This window comes from Rosa chinensis, chromosome 5, assembly GCF_002994745.2.
Source record: "Rosa chinensis cultivar Old Blush chromosome 5, RchiOBHm-V2, whole genome shotgun sequence".
NCBI classification, from domain to species: domain Eukaryota; kingdom Viridiplantae; phylum Streptophyta; class Magnoliopsida; order Rosales; family Rosaceae; genus Rosa; species Rosa chinensis.
In genome coordinates this window covers 9726605-9741000 of record NC_037092.1, presented here as the reverse complement: position 1 = coordinate 9741000, position 14396 = coordinate 9726605, and the positions used below count along the sequence as shown (strand labels likewise).

The 14396-nt window shown below is 39.6% G+C and overlaps 2 protein-coding genes across 2 annotated transcripts; both read left to right on the top strand.

The window, feature by feature from the left end:
• Positions 1-5709: 5709 nt before the first annotated feature.
• LOC112166524 (glucan endo-1,3-beta-glucosidase 14) lies at positions 5710-7871 on the top strand. The gene is made up of 3 exons (XM_024303392.2): positions 5710-6057; positions 6164-7221; positions 7327-7871. Exons 1-3 carry the CDS (start codon positions 5994-5996, stop codon positions 7408-7410), a joined length of 1206 nt encoding a protein of 401 aa, XP_024159160.1. The 5' UTR covers positions 5710-5993; the 3' UTR covers positions 7411-7871.
• A 4884-nt stretch (positions 7872-12755) lies between these two features.
• LOC112165462 lies at positions 12756-14287 on the top strand. Its single transcript, XM_024301971.2, has 4 exons — positions 12756-12953; positions 13061-13248; positions 13339-13501; positions 13943-14287. Exons 1-4 carry the CDS (start codon positions 12879-12881, stop codon positions 14144-14146), a joined length of 630 nt encoding a protein of 209 aa, XP_024157739.1. The 5' UTR covers positions 12756-12878; the 3' UTR covers positions 14147-14287.
• Positions 14288-14396: the final 109 nt, after the last annotated feature.

The following is a 14396-nucleotide window of genomic DNA, read 5'->3' as shown; positions in this document are numbered from 1 at the left end:
ATCGGCACCATGGAACTTTAAAATCATCACGCAAGTTTTTTGCCTACAGACCTTCCGGTTAGTTAGCTTATGCAGAGGCCAGGAGAGTGGGATGTGGAGTACCTCGAAAATTATTTCCTCCCTGTTGATGTAGAGAAAAACCTCTCTATTCCACTTTCTGGAGGTGGGGGAAGGGATGCGTCTATCTGACACTTTTGTAAAGATGGAAAGTATACTGTGAAATCTAGATATTGGTTGGGGATGGAGCAATTAAAAAGAGAGTGTGGAACTAGCAGTAGTGGTAAGGAAGGTGTTTTAAACTCCAAAAATTGTTGGAGTATTATTTGGAATCTTCAAATTCCTAACAAAGTCAAGCTTTTTCTTTGGAGAGCTTGCCATGCTTTCTTACCTTGCAATTAGCGCTTGTTGAAGCAGCATATCAGTTCTAATGGGAGGTGTGGAAGATGTGGGTATCTAGAAGAAACAGTAGTGCATTGCATTTGGGAGTGCGCAGAAGCCAAAAGAGTTTGGAAGTGGACTTGGCTGGAATTGGTTTGCTCAACTTAGAAGGAACCTAGCTTTATTGATTTGCTACTACATGTGGCTGTTACTGGTCAAGGAAAGGAATTAAAGATGTTCGCGGTAATTGCGTGGTGGATTTGGAGAGAGAGAAACAATCAAATTCATGGGAGAAATTTGCTTAGAACCAGACAAACTAGTTTCACAAGCTTACGAGTGGTATGAGCAGATTGTGAAAGCTTTGGAGAGCTGGTAGCCAACAACTCAGACCAACAGATCAAGGGATGAAGACCAGATTGTATGGACACCGCCTCCATCCAATTTCTTAAAGCTTAACTTTGATGGTGCGTGTGACCTGGTTCATGGGAAGGTTGGACTTGGAGCTGTTATTAGAAATGAGCAGGGGGGTCTTGTAGGTGCTCTAGCTACTCCCATTACAACTATGATCAGCCTAATGGCAACTGAAGCCATGGTGCTATTGTATAGGATCATATTATGCAGAGAGTTGGGCATTTCACATCTGCAGATTGAAGGTGATGCTCAAAATGTAATAGCTCGCTTGGATGAGGGGGGGGGGGGATGGACCTGAGTGAAGTGGGTGCTGTTATGGATGAGATAAGATCTTTGATGCGTGATTTTGCGTTTGTCTCTTGGAAGCATGTCCGCAAGAAGGGCAACCAATTAACACATGGTTTGGCTAGAAAGGCTTTAACAATGGTAGTTTCAATGTACTTTGATGGTGCGTGTGACCTGGTTCATGGGAAGGTTGGACTTGGAGCTGTTATTAGAAATGAGCAGGGGGGTCTTGTAGGTGCTCTAGCTGCTCCTATTACAACTATGATCAGCCTAATGGCAACTGAAGCCATGGTGCTACTGTATAGGATCATATTATGCAGAGAGTTGGGCATTTCACATATGCAGATTAAAGGTGATGCTCAAAATGTAATAGCTCGCTTGGATGAGGGGGGGGGGGGGAATGGACCTGAGTGAAGTGGGTGCTGTTATGGATGAGATAAGATCTTTGATGCGTGATTTTGCGTTTGTCTCTTGGAAGCATGTCCGCAAGAAGGGAAACCAATTAACACATGGTTTGGCTAGAAAGGCTTTAACAATGGTAGTTTCAATGTACTGTGAGTTGAGGCAGTTCCCATGTAATTGCTGGAAATGGGGGTAGTTCTAATTTTGAGCTGCTATTACCCAATATCAGTCTATGAATAAATGTACCTTTTAATAAAATAAAATAAAATCTAGCAAACAAACTTATTTAAATGGATATTTTCGTCAAACTACTCTTGAATATAGGTCATGTGTATTGCACATGTTGGTTTTTAACAGAAGTTAGTGATAGGTACCATTTGAAATGAAATCGAAAAGTTCAGGTACTGGTTGTGATTAAAATTGAAGTTCAGGTACCGTCGATAAGATAGAGGATAAGTTCAGGTATCATTTGTGATAATTACTCTAAAATAAAATTAAGAGATTTAGTCCATTTACCTTAATTCTAGGGTCATTTATCCCACGTACCCTATTAAGTTTTTTTTAATTCCCCCTTACCCATAAAGACTTTAATAAGGTCTTCTCTAATACCCAATTAAGTTTTTTATTTATTATTTATTTTTGAGACTATTTTACCCTCACCTCTTTGTTACATAGAGAGAGAGAGAGAGAGAAACCATAGGAGACTTCGCCGGAGTCTAGTCATCGGCAGTCGGATTCCGGCCAACAACGCCAGATTCCGGTTAGCGATCGCCTGAATCCGTTCACTGGTCACCAGCCGCCACCCACCGGACTTCTCTAAAAACCTCGCCAGAGGTCGTCGGAAAGGGTTATTGCCTCCAAATAGACCTTTATTACCTGCCAATAAACCTCTATTGCCCCCTAAACCCCCAATAGAGGGGCAATAAAGGTCAGGGGCAATAAAGTTTATTGCCCCTCAATAGACCTTTATTTGGGGCAATAGAAGTTTATGAAACCTCGTCGGAGATCTCATATGGAGTTGGAGGGGTTTATTGCCCCCAATAGACCTTTTAGTCGTCGGAATGTGAACTAATCTCCCTAAAATTAGACAAATAAAACATTAATTAAGGAAAAAAACGATGAGATTACATCAATTCAAAACATTTATTGCCCCCCAATGAACCTTTAGCAGACCTCTATTGCCCCCCAATAGATTTTTTTTTTCATTTCCTTTCCCTATGGGCCTTTTGCCCCAATTTTACCCAAAAAAAAAAATTTGATTTAGGCGCCTAGAGCATTCCCAGAAAATGCTCTGAGCACCTACGGGTACTGTGAGAGATCCGATGATCCTCTCCCTTCTCTTCTTCCTTCTTCGTCGGTTGTAGACCTGCACTGTGAGAGACCCAACTCAACGGTGCTGTTTGATTTCCATATGGGGGAGCTTGAGAAACAAACCAGCAGGCACACCGGAATCTTTGTCGGAGTTTATTGCTCGGAATCGAATTACCGGCTTAGCGATCGTTGTCGGAGTTTATTGCCCGGCTGTTGGCGCCAGAGTCGCTGTCGAAGTAGAAGTTCATGTTGCACGTCGAAGTCGAAATCGAAATCGAAATTTGGGTTGCACGTTGGAGTTGAAGTCGAAGTCCTTGTTGCATGTCAAAGTCGAAACCGAAATCGGAATTTGGGCTGCACGTCGGAGTGGAAGTCAAAGTCTGTGCTGCTCGTCGAAGTCGAAACCGAAATCGGAATTTGGGCTGCACGTCGGAGTGGAAGTCGAAGTCCGTGCTGCATGTCGAAGTCGAAACCGAAATCGAAATTTGGGCTGCACGTCGGAGTCGAAGTCGAAATCAGTGCTGCACGTCAAAGTCGAAACCGAAATCGAAATTTGGGTTGCAAGTCAGAGTCGAAGTCGAAGTCCATGCTGCACGTCGGAGTCCCTGTCTGAGTCGAAACCGTGTTGCATGACAACAGATTGAGCCTCGATGCCGGACTGATTTGAGCCTCGACAACGGATTGAGCCTTGACAACGGCGCAATTTCGGTGGCCTCGGATTGAGCCTTGACGACAGCCCTGAGGAGAGAGAGAGATAGGGATGAGAGTGGCAGGCTGTAGTTTATTAATTAGCTTAAGGGTAAAATTGATATTTTACTTTAAATTAGGTGAGTAAGAATAAAATTTTGTTGGTCGGATAAATGAGAATACATTTGCTTAATATTGTGCTTTGAATCAAGGACTCTAAAATTAATGCAGCTTAGAGACAAGGAAAATATCATTAAAAACAGTTTATGATCCAACTTCCAATCAATTTTCACACACACCATGCAAGGATCGAATCTTATTTCTATAATTTATGGTATTATATATGTAATCTCATAGTCATTTTCTTTGACATGTCATGCATGCAATGATATACCTTTACCAAAACAAACAATTAATCACCTCCTAAAAAAAAGACAAGCTTTGGTTCTTTAACTTCCTGTACAAGTTTTTCGATCAAACTTATCCAATACTGAAGCTTCTTGGTTGCTTTTCTATCAATTAAGAACCCTAATGAGCTCGATCCAAGGCCAACCTAATCATGAATTCCTACCTATTTCTGCACGTGAATTAAATCATAGGAAGCTAAATTTGACGGTATACAAATCAAAAATTCAAAAGGGTACGTAGTACGTGTATATCAACTTTCAGATGTGTCCTGATCGAGAAACATCGACAACTTTACGTGATCGAATTGATGGAAGGCCACCTGGGAAAGCAAGAAATTAAAGGAAAAGAAAACCCTAACAGTAGTGTACGTAGGAAAACTTGTTTGTCTTATCATTCCCACGTAGTTATGGACATATAGTCAATCCCTTATCCACAATAAAAAATTTCTGGCTTCCTTTTTCTAAGGTCAAATTAGGGGGTCGTTTTGATTTCTCTTTGCCTAATTACGTAGGTTTATTAGCAAACACCTTTTTGAATTTTCTCTGGTTGAAATCTTGATGTAAGACCGAATATTTACATGTAATACTTGCTTGTCTTCTTCTCAAAAGTAATTATTTGCTTTATCTCAGTAATTGACCAACGATTAATTCCACCATGCATGCACGGTTGAAGTACTTTATTTCGTTTAATTAGAATCTTATTTTTGCTATCAAATTATTAATAACTTAGGGGTACGTAGAGTCCTTCTTGAATCTATTAGAATCTAACCGAAGTACAAAGGAATTGAAGCACATTATCAAAGAGAAGGAAATTTGCCCAATTAAGTAAAAAAACATTTAACTAAATATGCATCTCTCTTGAATGGAAAGATGAGAAAGAAGAAACCCTCTTTTTCTTTCTTTTACTCCAAGAAAGAGGAAGGACAATAGAAAAACGAAAGGTAATATTATGATTCTGACTCATGAGCTAATAGATCGAGTGTGCAAAGGGCTGGAATATTCACTTGGTATGCTTCTGATTTAACTATATTGCTTTACAACCCAGGAGCCAGTAACTGTTAACTTTATTAATTAACTAGTGAATTCATGAGCCAATAGCTAGCTTCATGTAACTTAATTGGGTTGTTTTGATTCATAAATGTTCCTTCATGCAATTTTGTCGAGTCAATTAAAACAATTTGTTTTCATAGAAAGGTACATAGTACAATTTAGCAAGTTACTTCACCTTAGATTTAAATAGGAAGGTAATAAAGTAATAAACTGAAGTTATCTCTTTAGGAAAGTTTCACTTATCCGTATGTAGGAGAATAGGTTTCAATAGTCGAGATTAGAACAGAAAATTGCCTTTTTGTCAAAGACTAGGAAAATTTAATCTAACCAAAAAAATAGGAACGCTAGCTTTAATCAAGTTTAAGAAATTAAGCTCATTCCTTTTGAAAAATTAGTTGTCAAATTATTTGTAAATGTTACTAATCACCATTAACATTATTTCCGCAAAGTTCCTTTCACTTATGTTTGCATAAGAAAAAGGACGTAAAATCTACAAGTGTGATACAACCATCAACCATCATATAAATTTATCAACAGTCGAACAACCTATATAGTACAAAATTGAACCTGTATTTTGACGGCCTCAAAAAAACAGAAAAACCCTCATGCATTTGACGGCCTCAAACCCCCCCCCCCCCCCCCCCCCCCCCCCCCCCGGTTTTGGATCCCTTAAGTTGCTCTTCCCCCATGTTTAACCAAGTTAGTGGGATTTCACTTTGCCTTTATCGCAAGAAAGTGATCAGGGCTGTTTGGTCATATCAAGTTGACGGGAGTTGGCGTCAGGAGTGGGTTGGAAAGAGACAAGCTGATCAGACAGCTCCAAAAGAAACCATCTCCTTGAAGAAATTGGGATCATCAAGTCATTTAAAAACCAGTTTAGAGGTTAAGAGCCAAAGACAACATTGTCAAGGCAAGGCAAGCTAAAACCCCTCAGCTCCCAAACCCAAATATTTCCAAACCAAGAAAAGAAAGGAATTCTCAGCTTCTCTATATCTCCCTTCCTCTTCCTTTGAGTTCCTTCCCAATCCTTCAGATTCTCTCTCCCTCTCTCTCTATCTATCTATGGAAATTTCTAGCAGAATTGCCAGAATCAATGCTTTTCTTCTCTGTTTGCTCTGTTTCTCGGGTACCATGCATGCATTTTTGGTTTCTTTATTTTTTCTCTTGGTTTTTGTGTTTGGTACATTGTTTAAGTTCATTTTTCTAACCAAAATTTTGTTATGTTTTAACAGAATTACAAGGAGTTACATCACTTGGCATCAACTATGGCCAACTCGGCAACAATTTGCTAGAACCACAGAAAGTCCTAGACCTCTTAAGCTCCCTTAAGGTCACAAAAGCAAGAATTTACGACACGAATCCTCAAGTACTAACAGCATTTGCCAATTCCGGCGTTGAGCTAATGGTGACAATCGAAAACGCAATGTTAGGCCAGTTGATGAACCCCCAAGCAGCCCTTCAATGGGTTAACGCCCACATCAAGCCTTATGTCCCCGCCACGAAAATATCCAGCATTGCGGTAGGGAATGAGGTCTTCACCGACGATGACACAACCGTGCTGCTAGATAATCTTGTCCCAGCCATGGTCAGCATTCAAGCGGCACTAACTCAGTTAGGCCTTGACTCAAACATTAAGGTCTCAACACCTTGCTCTTTAGCAGTGCTCGAAGAATCCTACCCGCCTTCCGCGGGGAGCTTCAAAACTGAAGTAGCTGGTGTCATGTCACAATTGTTACAGTTCTTGCAAACAACGAAGGCACCTTTTTGGATCAATGCATATCCCTACTTTGCATACAAAGATAGCCCGAATAAAATTTCTCTAGACTATGTGCTCTTCAATCCCAATTCGGGCATGATTGACCCTTATACCAAGTTGCACTATGACAATATGTTGTATGCTCAAGTAGATGCAGCCATTTTCGCTATGGCGCGGTTGGGGTTCAATGGGATCGAGGTCAAGGTTTCGGAGACGGGGTGGCCATCCAAGGGCGATGCCAATGAAATCGGTGCAACTTTGCAGAATGCTGCTATTTACAATAGAAACTTGCTGAGGAGGCAATTGGCAAATGAAGGCACACCTTTGAGGCCTAGAATGAGGCTTGAAATCTATGTTTTTGCTCTTTTCAATGAGAACATGAAGCCTGGACCAACTTCAGAGAGGAATTACGGTCTATTTCAACCTGATGGAACTATGGCTTACAATGTGGGATTGTCTGCTTTGTCAACTACTTCAACTACCTCATCAACCTCGACTGCTTCAATTTCTGATCTCACTTCCTCTGCCACAAAGGTAAGGAAAAAAAAAAAAGAGTTTCTTTCTCACCATTTATTTATTATTTTCTTTCATTCTTTTTTTTCGTCTTCCTATATAACTAATATTTACTGTGGTAAACAGTCAATGGACTTTCACCAAAGCTGGGTGAGCTGCATCTTTGTTTGTGTGGTGACCTTCCAAGTTTATATGAGAAGACCATTTTAAGCAAATGACAAATGGATTAATGGTAGTGATGTAAATACTACTTTTTGAAGAGGAGGGATTTACTGCGGGTTAATTTCTTCAATTGGGTCTTTTTACATTCTCAATGATCTTCAGAAACGGAAGCACAAGAACCAGAAATGGATCATCATATATATCATCTTCATCGTCGTCTTCGATCAGCGTAGCAGTTAATTTGTTAGAGAAGATAAAGCCATTAGTTGACTTTATTAACTGTGACAAGTAGTAGTCAAATTAAGATGCTGTAAAACGAGATTTATTTCTCAATTTAATTTCTCTGTCATTGATTTTAACAAAGTATGTATGCATGTACAAATATGTGGTTGTTAATTAGAGAAGAAATTACAATATGTAGAGTGAGAATACCAGATGGCTCTCTTCATTGGTTGCAAGGAAAAGCTTTTTCCTTTGGAACGTGGAATCCATAACTGTTCCTGCTTCTATAATATTTTCTCACATTTGCTTTCTGTTTATGACTCTGTGACTCTTTCTCTCTTAATATATATCAAATCAAATATGATGCATAAAGTTCGAGTATAAAAATGAGATAATGAGAGAGAGCCTAAAGTACAGAAAAGGGAAGGCTTTCTTTGGTTCTTTTGATTATCTTGACGGATCAAATAACATATATTGGGCGGCGAAAGCTTTACTCCTCACTGGCCTATTATAACCGTCAGCATTGTTCATTGCCTTGCGAATCCTTTATGCAAAGTTAGCCTTTTTTTTCCTAGCTTTTGTTTGTCTGTAATAAGAGCTGAGGGCAGACAATGTAAGCTCAGCCTTAGTTCAACATGATGAGGACGGTCTACCTATTGACATCACCCAATGCGGTGCACATGCGCACCAACAATTTCCACACCACCCACTAAGCATTCTCCATTTTTGGATATAAAAGCAAAAGACAACAGTACGATCACTCGGTAATTAGCTAGCTTGATATACATTGTTTTCTAGCTGATTCCATGACAGTTAAGCTTTTAGAGTCTAATAATATGGCATGAAAGCTGAAAACCCAAGCATCACTTATGATCTTAACCAACATACAATGGCGGATATGAGGGGCGACATTAAAGGCAATCGTTTTCCCTCAAATTTTTGTAACGGTGTAAAGATAAGATGTTTGTTGAATAACTTGAAAGAGATGTAGGCAAGAAGATAACGTGTTGAGTGAATGAAGGGTACGCAAAGAGGTTAAGATAAAGTATTTGATGAAACGTCTCAAAGAAGCCGGGAGATGAGAACTAGGCAAACAAAACAAGCTAGCATGCGAGTTCATTCCCAACAGGTAGGGGAATCTGTACTCTCTACATGTACATATGAGATCGTAGTTGTTCTCTGTGAACCTTTAGCTGATCTACGTACTTCTACAGAAAATTGTTATAGCGCGGCGGTTTGTTGGCCTTTTTGGCTAAGCCATGTTCTAGTCATACAACAATGCTATTAAAAATTGGCCAGCTGTGTTCTTGCCGAAAACTAAATCAAAATAGCCTTTGTTTTCTGACCAGACAAAAGCATATATGATTGTCAGATCCCATACTCCACAGCTAGGTAGCTAGCTAGTCCATTCCTTGTCTAAATTGGATTGATGGATTCATATGTATTTGGGAATGCCTAGCTCGATTCAAAGTTTCATAGGATTGGATATATATATGTCATATTGTTTCTGTCCACTGTCTTTATCTGTCGTTTCTTTGCATCATACATGTAATACATCTTCTTAATTGTCTTCTTCTTCTTAATACCCTTAACCTTTTGGCTTTGGTAGGACATAAATCCAATCATCAGAGACACACACACATATATATAAGCATATATCACACTGCTTAAGGCTTTCTCTATGACTCCCCATATTGCTTGGTTAGGAGGAAATTCTGGTAGAACTGTGGGATTTGGACATCTAAATGAGATTTGCTATCAGCGATTACTAAGCAAAAAGAGCAGGATGATACTATGGACCACACCATAATTCTCAAAAATGATTCTGTCGGCCCAATGATCTGACACAGAATATATGGCTCTCCTTTTGTATATTATGATTCTTGATGAAACATTAGTTTAATCATTGGCATACGCTAGAATTATTCCAAAATGATTGAAGTTGAAAATTCTAGATGTGTAATGTCACTAATGTGGGAGTCTAGCTAATTCCTGTACATGGGAGTAAACGTATTCTGGTGGTATATGTATATTAGATATCCCAATACATAGAATAAGAGAGGCAGACAGATGCAGAAGGGAAAATGAAGGTTCGAGGATTCCAATGTTGTCCTTCCTGCAAAGATGGATCCCGACAACATGTTAGACAACTAGAAATATTTGTGATTCGTGCATATCTACTAGAATGAGAATGACTCACAATTCAAAATGTTAGTCAATACTGGCGGGATCAAAATAAGAAATGAGAATGACGTACTCAATTCTTCCGTTTCCTTCTTAGGTCATCTCGAATTGATATTTTGATGTGCTCGGGGCATCTTGTCAGAAAACTTCCTCCCTCTATACCATCAAGAATATATTGATATTTAACTCCAATAAGCGTCGGCGGGATTCGAACCCGGGTATGGGGGTTTATTGTATGTGTATCATGACATGTATACTAATGTCAAAGCAATTACTAATTAAGATACAATTGAAAGGGTCTTTTTAAATTCAACTATTCAAGTGATAGGATAATCATATAATGGAAGCTGCCTATTACCCCTTACGAAATAGCAATGGTGATAAGGTAGTGCTCCTACAGCCCCTGCTTTTGTTCCCCAAATAGGTCAAAAGCAATTGTCTGGTTGTGGTAGTTAATCCTTAAAAACAATGACCTCTGATTCTAAAAGAGTCACAATGATGTATAGGCTAAGCTTCATACCATGTTAAGGGATCATGATCGTTAGGCTCTAATCACTTCTTTAGTCGAAACCCTTTACCATTTGTTTTATAGATAACATTGTGGAAGATGCTTTTATAAAGTGGCTGCTAGCTTCCTCTTTGATTTAGGCCCTCAAAGGCATTGTCCTCTTTCACATGGAAGTTTTCAGTTTTTTCCAGTTTGCTTAGTCAGAAGTGCATCAATCATAAACGACGGATACAAATCACATTACCCAGGCATATATGGAAATTCTGCGGTCTGCACATGTATGTGTTCTTCAGGAAGTAACAAAACACTGCTCCACAAGTCACAGCAATGTGAAAATCTGACTCTTTAAAGAGTAGGCATAGTACTAGCTAGATCTTTTTAGGGTTCTTGGTTCATTGTGAAAGAAAAAGAAAAAAGGGCATAGCGATTATTACTTAGAGACCAAGATTCTGCATCTTTGGAAGTCATGGAAGCTGGGTATGTTTCTGAAAATGGAAATTAACATATCTAGCAAAAGGAGTCGATGTTCTTTAATGATTCACACCGATCTGGAATGTGTTGCATGTGCATATGGGGAACTTTTTGGTGTGGAATTTCTTGTAATTAAGGTGGTAATTGTGTCAACATTTGGGGAAAGTGATGAGCATAGCTTTAAGGGATTACAGTTTAGACTACCTGATTGTTTCTGATGTATTAGCCTTGATCAAAATTAGTATAAGAGAATAGGGTAAATCTTGAATCTATTCATGAAGTGACGTACAGTGATTAGAAGTTATTGGATGCAATGTGATTTAAGAGATTAGAGTATAAATTGGGAAGTGAAATTCACACTCCCTCTTTTTTCTTTTTTTTTAGGGCAACGGAAGACTATCCTCACTCGGTCAAGCATGAAGGGCACAAGCACCCTTCATACTACATAAACGATGCTCAATTATTAAAAGACTAAACTCCAAAAAAGCGGAGATTTCTAAACTTAAAAACCAAGAAGGAAAATACTAGAAAGTAAAATGCAGGAAAATAAAATCCCCTACTCCTATACACCCTAAGGCAAAATAACTATCTTCAGAAGCTTAGACGCCTAAGACCCTCATGGTGTACGTTTCCACTCATGAAAACAGCAGATAGCTTCGACCTAGCAGCAATATAGGACTAAGAGCAAGATATGCCACCCCCAAAAGGTCCAAACCAAGCCAACCCAAAAGAGAGAAGGCCCAGCCCACCAGTCCGCATTGCTGTTGCCCAGAGAAACTAAGACCCTAGACCCCAACCCTGTTCCCTCCTTCTCAGCCTCTCAAGTAAGGCTGGAGATGAACTTCGAGAAAAGCAGCCTATCCGCATCACTTTGGCGGCCGCCAACGTTCTTCAGCCATAGGAGCCACCAGAAGAAGTTCCCCCCGAAGAAGGCCCGCAAGGATCCGAGTTGCCTTTAACTGAACGTCGCTGGTCGTTACTCACCTTGACAAAACAATCCTAACCAACGCCGCCTCACGTCGGCATCGTCTTCAACCCAACATTACCGCCTCAGAGGTGACTGCTTTGCCACAGTACGACGATGGAACTAGATCTTCAAACTCCAACCCCAACACCAAACAACGATCCTATCACGGGTCCAACGCCTCCACCAACAAGCCTATAGCGTGCAGAAAACCTTTCGGTCGCCGCCGCCCTGCTTCATGAAACCCTAGGTTTCGGTATATTAAGCTCCGAGTTTTCGGGAGCCCGTTTTATCTTTGGGGCTCGGTATTGAATATAAATCACACTCCCTATTTTCTTCTTTGGTCAAAATTATCATAAAAAAATAAAATTTAAGTTATCAAAAAAAGGAAACATGAAGTGTAGACTGTAGAATGAGAACCTTTAATTTCATCCAACTTGTCAAGACGGTTTATCCAAAGAACAGTTTTCGCAAAATTTTACATCGGAACCAAATATCTAAAGAAACAGAGTGTTGATTGAATTGCTAAAATTAATCCCTACCCTAAATAAACCAAATGGTTCTGATTCAATACGAATACACAAAGCTTTGATATAATGTAAAACATAAGTGTAAAGTTCTTTACACGTGAAGCATTGAAAGTACTAAATTCAGTGAGACGTATTAAACATAAGGTTCATCACTCTCATTCTCTACTAGAAACAAAGAAAATGAAAAAAAAAAAAAAAAAAGAGAAGTCTCAAGCTCTTGCACTGAGTGAATGTTTAATGCTGGTTTCGTAAGTTCATAACCAACATGGAAGATTACTTGTGAAAAGTTGACTCCAAATAAGTCATCGATTGCCCTATTAAGAATTGTAATACTCCTAAATATTCAAATTATGAGTCAATAAAATCTTAGCTGATTTGACGAAATTCAGTTTAGTCATATTTTGTGCGAGGCGAACAACAAACTTTACGGCGGATATGTTGACTGGATGTAGAATCTTTTATACAATCATCTATGTCAATAGAGATTTCAAAATGAAAGGTTTTGTATCGCAAAGTAAACAACTTAAAAAAAAAAAAAAAAAAAAGAGTCCTGAAGGCTCTATATATAGTCCGAAATTCAAAATGTCATTAGGCGCTTCCGTCTTTCCGAGCTCTCTCTCCCTCTTTCCGATCAGCAATGGCGCTCTCGGCGTTTCGTGACCGACTCGAACACATGGATCACACTCGTCACCAACGTCTCTCTCTCCTCCAGGTCCCAATTCAAACCCTAATTCTCCGCAACCCCTGTCTAATTTCAGATCAAAACCAAAGAAACTTTCCCGGCGGCCGCAATCTGATCAATTCCGGATTCGTTTTCAGGTGGAGAAAGAATCGCAGGCGAACAAGTCTCAGGAGCTGGCGTTGAAGCTCGCGAGCATGGGGGCGATGGAGCAGCGGTGCTTGGTGCTGGAGCAGAAGATCGCGGCCCAAAGCTTCAAGATCTGGGCGCTCCGGTCCGATATCGAGCGGCTCGACGCGAAATACCAGAGTGATTTAGAGAAATTGAGGTATTGAATTTTTGATTTTGGTTGATTGGTTTTGGTTGATTTGGTTGAATTGGATTGTGATGTTGGGTTGAATTGGGGGTGGAATTTTAGGGTTTTGAAGAGTGAGGTGGAGGAGCTTGAGGGATTGGAGAAGGAGAGGAACAGGTTTTATGAGGTGAAGGGAGCTGAAATGAAGGAGTTTAAGCAAAATGTGGAGAGTTTTGCTTGGGAATGTCAATTGCAGATTGAGAATTTGAAGAATGGTATCAATGAGGTAAAATGGAGCCCTAAAACCCCTATTTGCTTGCAGTTAGTTTGAGAACAAAAGATTATGATCGTAGTCGGATTTAGCTTTTACTTGATATGCAGAGCGAGATTTTCGCATGTTATTTGTGTTGTTGTGCTTGGATCTTTATATATTCTAGTGGTAGAGCACTTATCTTCACACTCACGATGAGAGCGAGATTTTCGCATGTTATTTGTGTTGTTGTGCTTGGATCTTTATATATTCTAGTGGTAGAGCACTTATCTTCACACTCACGATGAGAGCGAGATTTTCGCATGTTATTTGTGTTGTTGTGCTTGGATCTTTATATATTCTAGTGGTAGAGCACTTATCTTCACACTCACGATGAGAATTCAACTCTAGTAAAATTTATTGATGCATCTTCACACCACTTGTGAAAGTTATTTTTCTTTTTATCTTGTATCTCAGGTTAAGTCAAGCTTTGTGGAATTTCAAGGCAGTGACAATTGCACAAGTAACTGTGAGATAGCTGCAGCTGAGAAGAGAAAGTCTGAGCTTTTGGCTATGAAGGAAGAGGTGAACAGAAAGCTGGCTTCTAATTACCAAACAAGAGCCCGATTGCAAAAGCAGCTTCAGACCATTCTAATTGCCAATCCTCTACAGAAGGCATAGGCTGCTTTGATTGTAATACCCCATCCTCATATATAAGATGGTACCGTTGTTGTAGTACAAGATAATGCTACGTGACAAAGTTCTTGTGATTCTATGTGACTTTAGGAAAGAGAATGATCTCGAGGACTGTAGTTTGATAGGTTAATAACATGTATCTTCATACCCAAAGTTTCGAGTTCAATAATTTCAAATTCAAATCGCTAATTATCGGAGAGGGAGAGACTATTTTCAGTGGGCCGCTGAGGAGAAA